General features: G+C 35.7%; 1 protein-coding gene across 4 annotated transcripts in view; it reads right to left on the bottom strand.

Moving 5' to 3' along the window:
• Positions 1 to 14,463, bottom strand: part of LOC105836798 — a 283,568-nt gene that overhangs the window by 8,988 nt on the left and 260,117 nt on the right. For all 4 annotated transcript variants that reach the window (XM_028189400.2, XM_012681084.3, XM_012681085.3 and 1 more), the window contains 2 exons: positions 13,884 to 14,029; positions 13,247 to 13,375 (listed from right to left, as the gene is read on the bottom strand). In XM_028189400.2, coding sequence (XP_028045201.1) covers positions 13,247 to 13,375; positions 13,884 to 14,029 — 275 coding nt within the window. The remainder of the gene's footprint in view (positions 1 to 13,246; positions 13,376 to 13,883; positions 14,030 to 14,463) is intronic.

The raw sequence follows: 14,463 nt of genomic DNA, 5'->3' as shown, positions 1-14,463 counted from the left end.
CGTTACGGCGCGGGGGAAAATTAATGTAGAGAGAGAGAGAGAGGGAAAAGAGAGAGAGAGAGAGAGAGAGAGAGAGAGAGAGAGAGAGAGAGAGAGAGAGAGAGAGAGAGAGAGAGAGAGAGAGAGAGAGAGAGAGAGACTGCGCAAGTAAAAGCCACTGGAATAAGGGTGGGATAAGGACGGATAAGGGTAAAGTCACCGAGAAAGCGAGAGGGGAAAAAGTGCAGAAAAAAAAAGAAAAAACACTCGTAGAGAAGGAATAACGACATGCAACGCACACCGGCTTTGTAACACGTAAAGGCTTACGGGAAGCGGGCTCGTCACGCAATGCAAATGAGCATAACGCTCGCGAAAAGCGATAGCGGGCCCTCCCTTCGGCAGGCAACGCCGGGATCCTTTAACTTTAAGAATATCAAGTTTTCTCTTGGTTGCGCGCCGCAGAGTTATGAAACAAAAGCAGTTTGGGAGGAAAAACTTTGCATTCCAACTGTATCATTTAACATTTATAAATGTTACATGTTTAACAATTATTGCTCATTAATTCTTGAATTACGTGACTCATCACAACATAAAGATAACCAATTGCCCTCGCTCTATGTAATTCAACATTACCTTCCGTTGTGTACATTTAGAGCGCTAATAATTGTTTTTTGCAATTTCGCGTGACTGTTTCGTACTTGTTAAGTATGCGAAGTCCCGAGGGATCCTAAGTCCTAGAAAATATATTCTGTTCAACTTTAGTTTTAACGTTTAATGCCGTTGGGCAAAAAAACCCACCGGCGCTCTCGCGTTAAGGAGTTCGTCTTCCCTTTTCTTGCCGGGAAGATGCATCGTTAACGGGATCCCCGTTCATATTTCATCCCCAGTGTATCTCATCGAAGCAAGCGGGGTCTTCCGACTATCCAACGATCTCGCCATTTTTCCGCGTCTGTCCTTGCTCGAGGGTGCAAATCTCGACTTCAGCTCTGCCGGCTAGCCTCGTCTTTCTTCACGCCTCGCCTTACTACTTCTCTTTCTGCGAGCAAGCGGTCCTTAGATTGTCCGGGTAATCGCCAGATTTGGCGGATCTCAAATCTCGCGCGTCGACGCTAATCGTCATCCGATTTAAAGGTCCTCCTACTCGCCCGGCAAGCAGTTGGTGTAAGAGGATTTATTGTGACCGCTTGTGCGAGTGGCCGCATTGTCGACAATTCCGTAGTTCGTCGCAATATTTCTGACAATCTATCCTGACACGAGTAAAGAAAATTCTTTCTCCACCTCGACTTCAAAACGAAGTGCTTACGAGCAATACAAGTAATTTCGTACCGCTAGTTACTAATAGATGATTTTCGTTTTTCTTTTCTCATACGTCTCAATTCGCAGTACGCGCTGTTATGAATTATTAAAATAGAAGAAAGAGTTCACAAACATAGATTCACATACATTCGTGTTTATTCATAAATTTTGAATATTTTATCTTTATCGTAAATTTTGATACTTCCGAATCTTAGTAATGGTTGCTTTGAGAAAAGAAAATGTTTATAATTGATATAATAATTACGATACACTGTTGTAAAGAAATAGCTTAATATTTCAAATGTAGGACGTTTCAATCATTTTATTTCACCGATAAATTCTTTATTGAATTATTGTTAACAAAAAAATATTTAATACATTTTACATATTAAAATGTTTATGGACATTAAGAAAAAAATATATGAATATTAAGTGTATCTTTAAATATACAAAGTATCTTTATTAGTACAATAGACAAATAGAAGAATTTCCTACGAATTTAATTATTTTACATACGTTGTAATTAAAAAAAAAACAATTTTACAACTTCGGTGTTTTTAGTCTCTTTAATGCAATTTTTTTCAAAATAGAATTTTTCTTAAAATTTTCTCTTGTGACGTGATAGACAAATTTAAAAAATGAGTTCATGTTTAGCAAAAATACGTTTACAAAAATATCTAGAAAATATAATTATACTCGTGTTGCAAAATAATATTGGGCAGTAATTATGTAAATTGGATAAGTGGTTCACTATTATCACGATCTTTCATTAATTTATTTATAACTGTAACTTCTTATTTAAATCATACAATTTTTATAGATTTTTGTCGCTAAAAATAAATTCTCAAATAAAACTGTTTAATGCTAGCTTTTTCTAGCTATTTAGGTTAAAGTAATCAGAAATGTCGGTATTTTTAAATCAAATTTTGTGATAAAATAACAATTATTTATGGATTTATTTTCAATAACAAAAAATCTATAAGAATCAAAAGTTCCGATTTGTAGTCTAAAAAAGTTGAATTTTATTAGATATAGGTCACGTATATTTAATGTATTTGTCTATATGTTGTGTATGTAAAGCACATAAAATGTATTTAATTAAAACTTGCTGAAGGAAAATATGGAAAACTCGCTTAAGAAGTGAACAATACATGTTGCATGTAACTTTTAGTGACAGTTTTTGCTTTAAAAAAGTCGAATGCCTCAAAATCGTATGCAATTGTGTATAAGTAAGCTGCATTGCGGACTGTAAATCATTTGATTAATTCACCATTGCATTAGGAGCTTTAAACAAGCTGTCGTGGTCGCGGTAAGTCTGCAACATATTAATGTTGATGGTCGAATATTCGGATTACTGCGCAAAACTCAGGACGTAATGTTCAATTATGAGCTACGGTGGTATATGTTGCCCTGCGGAACCGCGTGCATTTTGTATAAGCCTACATAATGAGCGTTATCGGCTTTGCCATGTTTCAGAAGAAGGCGTCCGCGAGTAAGAGGATTTACGAGCATCGCGGCCAAACAATCAAGGTCATCGCAAGTTGCACCGATATACTCAAATATAACTTGCCTTTTCCTCCACAGACGAATCATACAGGGGTTGAATAAATTAATGTGAATACTTATGAAATACATTCTTTGCTTTATTGATAAAAAATTATAAGTCGGTCGTGTGTTTCCTAATTTCAGATTCTATTCTTGTTAAAATAAGGTCAAACAATGCTCGAATAGTCACCAATGGGATATTGAATCTTTTAATAGAACATTTTTCAGTTGCTTATACAAGAGATGTTAAAGAAGAAAATTTGCTCTTCATTTAATTTTCTGAAATTATCTTCCGTTCTCCAAACCTCAACATCTTTCCAGTATAATTTGATTTAAATATCATTGAATCAGTGTTAGCAGTTTTAAAGAACTGAATGAGAAAGATATTTTCTTCTCTAATATTCTTCTGAGAGATGTTTTGTTTCTTTTAAGATTTGTCGTTTCTAATCTCTTTAACATCATTTTTCTAAAAATTATGATATAAGTAAATTATTACGGTCATCTTTTCTTAATTTATCTACAATTGTAAAAGATGAATAATGTAACATTGTACTGGTGATTATTTAACCATTGCATTATTTATCTATTCCAACAAATCTGTAATTAAGACAAATGGTAGGGCAACCTCTTAATAATAAAACAATTATCTTTACATCTGTAAAATGGTTAATTAATTCAGTGCTAAAAAAAAGATTGGGTTCAAAATATTTCAAAAATAGGAAATAACTTTAAAGGAAGGCGAAAAAACCTTGACTTTTCAGTTTTTACTTGAAAATGAAATGTAGCATGTATGGGAGTTTGTACTTGTAAGAATTCTTCGCCTTTCAATTCTTCAATAATTCTACATATATACATATCTCAGACCAACATGTGTGGTTATATCAAGGCGCTAAAAATATTATTCTTAATATTCTGCTGTATGTTCCGCAAACACGCAAACAATATTTCCGAAAGGAAACAAGAGAAATCGTGCCGGCAAATCACTTCACGTCCGAGTCTTGTTCTAATTTACTACCTGAAAAGGCATCCTGCGTAATGAAGCCACAGCTGAAATCGCGTTAATCCGAAAAAACAATCGGCACGAAAGCAATCCGCATTGTTGTTGAGCATGTTACGAGCGATAGGTGGGTAAGTACGTGTGAATACACTGTAGCGATAGTTTGTACAAACTTTCAAAGTAAACGAAACAAGCCCGAAAAAGTAGTCGGGGGGAAAAAGTGGTATAACGTGGTCTGGTAGTAAATTTTTCTAAAAGGAGAAAAAACGGCTGCTATGTGACAGGGCCATCTCATATTCTACGTGTACGTGAATACATTGTAAAATAATATACAATTTAAACATAAGCTTTATTTCTCATAATTAATTCCTCATTATCATTGCAATAATCAATAGCTTCCGATACCAGCATATATTATAATAATGATGTTAATATGCGTTTATTATATTATATAATATACGAAAACAGATTGTACTTATAATATTTTTAATATTTTTAAAAATGTATATGTAATAAAATCTTTTTTCGAAAGAATCAATCAACTGTATGTCAAGCTCAGGGATCTAAAGACTGTGAGAGCAGCCCTGCCAGTTGCAGTCTGCACGAGCTGCTTCCCTTTAAATCGGCAAAAATAAGGGGATTGCGTGTTAAAGGGTATTTCCCGCGTGTTCGTTCTTAAACTCTGAAGCCCTCGAGGCGTCGGCGCCCCGTTGAACTGTTCTAAAAATGGAAGAGAAATTTCGTACACTCCCACGAAGATCGACTGTTCAGAACGCAAGAAGTTATCTGGCACTTAGCATTCACGAGTGGATATTGAGCACAAAGTAAAATAAAGCAGTTAGTCTTGATCTGCCGCGCTCCTTTCTTTGTATGAAATTGCTGCCTTCAACGCTTTAGGATAGCTCCAAAAATGTAGAAAATGAAAATACATTTCTCGATGAGATATTTCACTAAGGTAACGCTATAGGAATGTTTTTCAGTTTTTCAGTTTTTCAACGGCAAAAGAGAAAATAATAAAAAAATAAAAATTCTAACAAAATAAAGAAGCTATAAAATATTTTCAATTATTATAATTTAATATTAATGCGATATGATATTTATCCATTGAGATCAAAACCAATAGTAAATTTTTCAATTGCTTCTACATAATTGAAAAGGATTTTTTAATAGACACATATTATTATATTTTTACTCCCAAATAAAATATTTATACACAAAGAAAAGAGAGGAAGGAAAGAAGAAAAAGATGAGATCGTCATGGAACGGTACATATCCATATTTTCTGACGTTCCTCCTTCATATTGAAGTATACATATGTTAGTATTCAGTTATATTCAAGTATTAAAGTGTGATTAAAATTGACGAGTTGACTGTCAAAGAGAGGCAAGTTTCTTTCTCTCCCTCGATTTCACATGTGATCTTAAAATGCCCGGAGCACGTTAAAAATGAAAGATCGCTCCTCTTCTACTTTCGCTTTGTAGTCATCCCCGCGGCGCGGCTCCGCTGTCTCAACATCGAACTTCAGACAGCAAGACGCTCTTGCGTATATCAAGTTCGTAGCTTCTGTTGAATGAAATTAAATTGAAAATTCAAGACAGAATTTACGGACATGCTTTTCAGAGATGCAAAAGTGAAATCGTCGTTAGTTGCTCGCCAGTTAATTATTCTGCCAGCCCTTTTGTAGCAGTTGCAACAATCTACCGAAAAGGAAAATCTTGAGAATTATATTACAAGTAATTTTCATTCAAGATCGTGAATTAACTTGCGCGTTAAAGGGCTGAAGAGTAGTATTGCTGTCTGGGATGCTTTATAAGCCGCACGAAGAATGGCTTCTCCGAGAGATCATCCGCGCGCGTCAGCTCGAGCACCGAAAGAGACTGATAAAAAAGTAGCTTTCCGCTTTGTCTTGCTGTCGTAGAGCAAACTGATAGACGTGGAGGAAACCGCGTCGTTCGCCGAAAGCAATCGTCGCGGCGCGTGAGCGGAATACTCCGTGCGAAACACGTAACGCAACTACGTGTCCCGCCGGCCGTGACGACAAGTCGTTTCTCTCCTCGTCAAATTGGCAGCCCGGCAATACGTATACGTAAGGAGCTATTATCAGGGGCGCGTCTCTCAGCATCGTCATTCTCTCGCCGCGCTATAATGGATAACGAAATCCAGACTAACGCTCGCGTATGGTGTTCGCCATGTACAAGATAATCTTGCAGTCCTAATGTGAATTCTATGTGTGACAAGTAGATTAACGGAAAGTGGATTATGAAATGACAATTAAAAGATAGCCGAAGGAAAAAGAGAGAAGAAGAGAAGGAGAGAGTAACTTTGTAACAATCTTGGAGAGATTTGTAAATAAAAAAGTTAATCGCAAAAGTTAAATAATTTTGTAATTCGGACTTAAGAATTTAAAGCTTTAACTTTAAATTCTTAAGTCCAAATTACAAAATTTATACTTAACTTTTGCGATTATTGAATTTGAATATTAATATCTGACTAAACAAGAAATTGAAAGTTGAAGAAGTACGCTTTTAAATGTAGTTTTAACACGTTAAGTCGATAGTAAAGTTTACGAACATCGCGGTCGACAATCGCTATGCAACGTGCTTTATCATGCAGAAATCCAAGAAAGGTGCTCAGTGTCAGGTAGTTTGATGCTCTCATGCATCTTCGATGAAGCTTGTAAGATGCCTCGGGACTTCGCCTGCCTCTCTCTTCTGCCCTCGTAATAAAATTTGGATCGATCTCTTTATAACAGTTGAAACGACACTGTCGTTTTTAAATTATAAATCGGAATTTGAATAAGTACAGCTGGATGCATAGCCTATGCGATTAAAATATTTATAATTTCGTAGACGATGAGATGATAATTTATACACTTATGCCATTATTGAAGTGAGAAGCTATATCAAATATAGGTATTAACTTCAAACAGGATACTAACTCCTCGTTTACAAGTTATGTAGATAATATATTTCATAACTTTTCGGAAAGTCTGTATTTTTATGGAAAATCAGTTGTTTGTTAATAATTTTAATTTCTTCCAAATATAATTCAATTTCTTATTTCTTTCTCTTTCTTTCTTTTTCTTTTATATAGGACAATCAATACATTTAATATTTTATTTTATTTCTTATTATATATTCATAATATAAAAATATTATCACTCAAAATTATTCAATATATTTGTAAGTGCTATTTTAACATTAGAATAAGTGACACTACAATTGCAATATCTTCAATGCATAAAGTGTCAGCAATGTTAGGTGGTCTCGTTTAAGAACTTGACACATTAAGGTATCGCAACCTTATCTCAATGAAGACGAGAATATTGCGCAAACTGGTAGACCGTCATTTTGAGTCCTATCAACTTGGTCGATCAACGAGCAAATGTAACGATTCCTTGTCATATTGTTCCGGAATCTGGGACCGTATCTAATCTAAGATTTTCCTAAGCGTATAAGAATGCAACAATATTGGATGTCGTCACATGACCAAAAATTGATTTTGAAATAATGATAACTTTCATAATAAGTTTTTATTTTTATAAGAAATCAGAAGAAATGCCATTCCTTCGAAACAGATCTTAATACTAACAATTTTATATCAATTAATTTGGTAATAAATATTTAGTCAATATTTGTACAAATTTCTCGAAAAAAATCTAACAGATTTCAAGAAGGATTAAAGAAAGTATTGTAAAAGACATAAAGTCTCGTTTTAATCTTATTGTTATCATTGTAGTAATATCTCATAAACTCTTGCAATCGAGGCCAAACAAGATAATGCAGAAATGCTCTCTATTTCATTTTGGAGAACTATCGTTCCTTTACTCCTTTGTCTTAAGACTGTCGTATTGTTCGATCAGTCGCGACTCGAGACATTGGACAGACGCAGGTGTTCCATATAGATAGCAAGCATTGGCACAAGACCAATAAAGGCACCTACACCTCTTCCCTCTCCCGTATTCCCCTCATATTTCCTATCCTGCCTCAACCTCGTATCCGAATATCGATTCTGAAGCTACTGCGACTTTTCATTGAATTTCCATGCGTCATTTAAAAGGCTTTTCAGTCTTGTCTTCCCCCTCCCTCATTTAAAAAATAGTAACATTTGATATTTTTATAGAAATTTGATATAAAATTTACCAACAATTTAAATCTATATTTTTACAAAATATTCAATAATGTACTTTCTGTTCTGCTTATTAATAAAAAAAAAAAAAAAATATATTAGCAATACGGTAATTGCTTGAATTAATTCAACATATGTCGCATGGCAACTGCTTTATCGCGATTTATTCTTCAAAACGTTCGAATTCTCGCTTGTCGTATACGACATCGTAAAAGTTACGTTATCTTTTTTGTCGTTACATTCGTAAGCATGTTTAGCAGCGACGTTAAACACGACGAACCGACAACCCGAGCGTAAGTAAAACGTGGTAGATTTTAACGAACTTCAATTTTTCTGCGATTTTGTTCTTAACGGCAAAGTGCTGAAGCCACTTAACGACGAGGATCCACTCGAAGTTGCGACAGAAGTAGAAACGGCGATGACCATCTGCAAGAGGGCCACCAAGGGTGGAAAGGTAGGAAGGAATCCGACTTTGCGATGGGACTCTGAATTATTAGGGATTGCGGACACGTTCTCTATTTCCAGATTCCTTAATTTTCTGTCCTTACCTGCGAATGGAGAAAAAAATATTCTTTTTCCAGATTTTTTCGCATTCCGATTGATTGCTTCCTTGCTCCATTAACGTATGATATTTATGAGAAACTTGGAAGAAAATAGTTTGTAGTTTTAAAAATAAATATTTAATGCTTAATAAAAAAGAAGAAGCGTTAAAAAAATTTTAAAATAGTACATAATGAAAAAATATAAGCATAAAAGTTGCTTAATTTTTTATTTAAATTTATGATTTTTATCTATTTTAATTTAAATAGAGAATGCACACTGTGTAAAGGCAGAATATTTATAAGATTTAGAACAATATTTAGAACTTTTAGATCTATCGCGCGAAATTTGACTAGACAATAGCAAGGACCATATTCATGGATATCGTGAAAGCACCCGGTACATACCCGTCGGCGTAAGATGGTGACATTGAATTATTGTTAACCTGGTAAATGCAGTCCGGCAGCTGTCGTCGCGCTCGTCGCTGAATGCGACAAGGCATTCCGGTAAAATATGCGAATGCATAATTGAAAAACGGCGCGGAGCGTCGGGAAACCACAGCTTTTTCGCCGTTTCTCGCACTGCCGTAAGATGGGATTAAACTGCGCCCGTCAGGGGTAACTTAGCGCCACACTGAATAAAGATCGTATCATCGGTACTCTCTTTCTCAGGAGAGTAATTCGTCAGCTCTACTTACGATATACACGAGATCCCGAGATTTATCTTCACTCCGACGCGAAGTCACCTTCGTCGATGCAGTTAAATTTGTTTGGCGATATCACAGTTTCCCATTTCCAAGTGATATAAAACAAGTGATATATAAATATATATATTTCAGTTAATTCCTTCGATATGAATTATTTCATTTTAAGATGAATAAAAAAATTATTTCACAATTATAAAAAAAAAGGTACAAATAAATCTAATAAAAATAAATTAATAATAATAAATACAATAATAATGGACTCTTAATAATCACGTTAACAAAAAGAATTAAAGAAAAAATTCTAGATAAAGAAACAAGAAACATTGGCCAAAAAACCTGTCAGATTATTTTGGGAAATGTCAATACATTTTCTATTACCCATCATATAAGTTTTAATTTCCATTAGATTTCCTTCGGATTTTATTGATCGATGAACTGGATCCAATTTGGTCAAAGTTATTTATAATGCATTCGCAGTAATTAAAATACTAGTATCTACTTTCTTTCAAAATTATCTCAAATATCAGTTTAATGAAAAACCGAACTTCAAAATAAAAATATAATTTAATTGATTTAAAATTGTTCAACAGAAAAATTATTCGTCGATTTAAATTAAACACAATTTAAATATGCAATTCGACGCATTTCGTAGATATATACAACCACAGTTAATTGAAAGAACGTAATTGGCTGCACAGAACCTAAGAGCATGCGATATCGATATCAAATTAGGTCAAATTATCGAACAATCACGGTCGAATAATCACGGGAAAATTCTACAAAACGGGCAAAAATAATCGCATAAACGATAGGTAGCGAAGTCCCAATTAAAGACAATCGATACCTGTTCCTCGATAGGAGATATTCGATTGCATCTGCCTGACAAACGACCAGGTGATTCGAATAATGATTTGAGCGAGATATTCGAGGTCGTAAAGTTCTGCACGAGCTTCGAATCGCATAAATCCCGCCCGACGGTAGATAGAGAGCGTGGAGATGGGAATGCAAGGAAAGAGGGGTAGAAAGTGAAAGATGAGGGAAAGTAAGACGAATGCTTGCCCGGCAAGAGAGAAACGAGCGATTTCGAGTCGCCGGCGCGGCGCAAAGACGGCACCGTAGGTCCTCCGCTATATTAGCAAAGTTTTATGACGTATGTAGCCGCGACGTGCAGTCACCGGGGGAAAATGCAACTTTCTATCCCTCTCGCTCTACGGTGCAGTCGGCCGCCGCTACGAGCCCCATGGGTCCACGGACAAGGTGGACGGGGAGGAGTAGGTTCAGTTCAGATGACATTGGGGACAAACCGCGCGGGCCGACTGCCAGGGAAACTTATGCGAATCTGAAAATTTTCAGGCACATCATCTCGCACAGACAAGTTTGTAATGGTTGGGTATCTTCATTAGTCATTTTACTTAATAAAGCGCATTAAATCCTCAATTCAACGGAAACACACAACTCAGCATGTAAAGTCTTAATACGTTTATACCGCGAAATATGTAGGAGTAATAAATATATCCCATTTAACATTTACAAATGGATTTAAACATAAGAAATTGAATTATTCATCTTTGTTAATATAAGAAAAAATTCCCAAGAAATATCGTGGAATGGAAAAGGGGATAGGAAGAAGAAAGTCCGCCATTAATGATAACGGTCATCTTGGGTCTACTCAATTTTCTAAACTCACCCTTTTCTTCACGATTGTTGCTTAGCGCGATCCTCCGATCTCGCTGAACGAACCTCAATCTATTTATCTATATATCTATCGCACAGTCGCCCGGTCGACCATTCCGTTCGAATCGAAACACGCTATCTCTCCCGCTGGCAATGGCAGAAACGAATTCCCGTAATCCCGTCAGACGTTCTCCGTCGAGCCGTTATTTAAAGCCGTCCAACGGGCATTCGATGAGCGGGAGTTATCAGCCATAAAATAACTTTAGTATCAGGATTTCAAAATACGAATACAATTTCTCTTTCCTTTAGTTAATTACGTTATCTAATTATAAACGTATGCGGTTTAATCAATTATATATCAAATCAACTGGTAATAAAAATATTGCTTTGTTATATAATTAATGTGTATTTTCAGATTAAATTAATTCGTAATAATGTTTCTCTATATCAAATGCGTAATAAGTGTAATTAATCGTCATAATTCATAACATTCTCTTTATCATTTTGTCTCCGTTGTTCTGCTTCCCTTAGACTTATAAGACGACATTGAGAAATTCTTAGCGCAACTTTCAAGACGAAATGTAATTTTCCATTAACGTTGTTCTGCATCGATCGATCGTGAAGTTTCCCTTTGACACCTGTATGTTGCTAAATATACGTCGTTTTCTGCTCACGGCACGCATTTTGCGCAGTCATACAGGTTCCCGAGGCGATTTCCAATCTGTGATCAAACGCCGGTCCATTTGCAACTTGATGGAGGTATTCTGGATTCGAATTGGCGTGTTGTTCTGTCGGCCGATCTATTCTTTTTTCGTGCGAATTTTTCGACGTTGAGAATTCGTTATTATAAAAATCCCTCCCGCCGTTCAATATTCGCGGAATATGTTCGCCGAAGAGAAAACTTCATTATTGCTTTTCAATGTAATCATATTCAGTATACGATTAAATCATTTTAATATCCCTAATTGGTTTATCTGTTATACATATTTTCTGTAAATATTTAAACTTTGCAGAACAGCTATTGTAAATATATAATAGATTAAGTAAAATTAAGGTAAATGTAGAATAGAAATTATTAAGTATTTTATTAATAAAGGAGACAGTAGATTTATATTAATTAACTTTCAATTATTTCTGTCAAAAAAATCTCTAAAAATTTTCTGTATATTTCATACTGACTAAAATTTCTTTTATCTAAAAAATTATGTCTGTAAAACGTAATATTTTTTAAACTATCTAATCAATCACAATCTAGGACACCATTATTAGTTTCAATCTAGTTATATAGCTAATAAACTTGTTTTATTATTTTATAAAAATTATATCTGATCATAATGTCATATCAGGCATACTTGAATCGTGACACGGCGTACATAAGTCGATCATGAATCACTGAGTTTTAATCGCTTTGCGCGCATTTTAAGTGAGAGCGTTATATGTTTCGGACACGCGTAAGGTTGCATTCTCGCGTGCAATAACCCGAAGGTCGATCGGCGATCTACACCCGACTGCCGGGAGATCTATCGCGGCGCGAAGGGTGAAATTCGGCAAGGAACGAACGGATTAATCGCGATAATTCCGCCCGAGCAACGCCGAGATTCGCCAAGAAATTAAAACTTTCGCGAGGACCCGTTATCGCCCTTTCGCACCGACTTCCTGTCGGGCGCACGCACGCGCGTGTATCGAATCGCCGTCGTTCACGCGATCAGCTTTTCTTGCTGCTGGCAAGACCCTCAAAGGTCTCGTGAACTCTGTAAGCACAATCCTACACGTAATCCAAAGATTTAGAAATTAACCTGGTATTCGCTGTAATTCTCCACAAATTATAAAGAAAAAGCAGTAAGAAAAAAAATCAGAAAAAGAGATTACATCACGCCGTCAAAATATATTACCAATTTGATCCAGGTTTTATTCTTGCCGTACTTTAGTGTGTTATACTTGCAAATTTTCAAAGTATAGCCATCTCTATGTCATTAAATTCAGAATATTCTATCACATATATCGAATAAATAATAATTGCAAGAGAGCTGAAAAAGTAATAAATAAAAAAATGTAAACATAAGCTTTACTTCAGATCAAAATATCCATTTTATAATACTATATAAAGTTTAATATATTCAAGAATATACAGCAATTCGTCGCGTTATATTCAAAATGTTCTAACACGGCCTTTAATAAAACAATGATTAAAAATTCTATTTGACCCGGGGGCTTTGCAAAAGGTAATTTGCAAAGGTAAATAGAATAATAAAATTTTCTGCTCCTCTTTAGTATGCGTTTCTTTGTCTCCTCGAAAAATTTTGCGGCTTTATCTAGCTCTTGCGCCAAAGCTTTCAATTTTCTTCATGCAGTGCGAAAAGGTCCATTCGAGATTCGCTTACCTTGACGCGCAGCAGGTGCTGCAGACTTTGAGCCTGACTGCTATTTAAGGGTGGATTGTCGGTCCCGAGTCGTGCCACAGCAATCACGTTTTCTCGGGTCGCGTTGTACAAGAAGAGCGTGCATACTGTCTGTAAATGGAAGACGGTGAAGTTGACCCAGGGTATCTAGGTGGGTGGTAGGTTGGTGCGTCATCCGTCGCAGCAACCGTGGCGGCTTTATTAAATTCCGCGCGGCACGATTTAGTTTTTAATCGACGCGCAGTTTGACGAGCCATTACATTTCTCATTGACATTTCTCATTATTGGGATTTCGCGCGCCGATCGGAGATGCTACGCATTAATTGCATTCTGGGAATTTCACAGAACGATCCCTTCGCCCGTCTTCTTCTCGCTACCGAAACGAGTAACGCGAGATGTAATAAATCCCGGAATAATCGACTGATTTTAAATTCTTTTCTGGGTCATCGAATTCGTGGCAAATTGTGCCAAGACAATCTCTTGGAATTTAGGCGAAATTTCTATCGAGCCGCGAGTAGCGCGATATTACGGCTTTAACCAAGGAGCGACAATTTCGAAGTGTCTCTCACCCAGGCGAGTATTAACGATCAATAGGAACAACGTGACAGCAACGCCTCACCTGATTATTGACTTCCTCTCTCATGAAATTGTCGAGAGACGACACCGCGTCCAGCACAGTCACATTGTTGTACTGCTTCAATATAGTCTCGTCCTTTTCGCTGTACCCCAGGAACATGAAAACCCCGTGCGGTATACTATATGTGTCTGCGCAAATAACACAATGCTGGTATTATATGGCGAGAAGAGAAATCGTTTTCTGTCGGACTACTCGAAAATCGTCGTATTTCAAGACCGTGGTTGAATTTAAAAGAAAAAAGGAAAGAAAAACGAAAGATATATATATCAAGTACATTTAATATAAATTGAAAAATAGAGTTTTATTTTATGTTCATTAAATAATTTATTTTTCAATAATTACTTGTTTCTTATATTTACTGATTTATTTTTGAAACAATCTTGATTTACATAAATTATAAATTTTGCTTTGCTGTAAGATATGATATAATAAATTCTTGTAATATAAACTCTGATTCTTCTATTTATTTTTACAATAAAGTAAACAAATTTACAATCGCAGGGTATACATACGTGCAAACATAAATCGTGTTTGTTCATAAAAGAATTCAATAAATATGTTA

The sequence above is a fragment of the Monomorium pharaonis genome, chromosome 4 (assembly GCF_013373865.1).
Source record: "Monomorium pharaonis isolate MP-MQ-018 chromosome 4, ASM1337386v2, whole genome shotgun sequence".
NCBI classification, from domain to species: domain Eukaryota; kingdom Metazoa; phylum Arthropoda; class Insecta; order Hymenoptera; family Formicidae; genus Monomorium; species Monomorium pharaonis.
The sequence above is the reverse complement of the archived record's forward strand: the minus strand, read 5'-3'. Positions and strand labels throughout refer to the sequence as shown.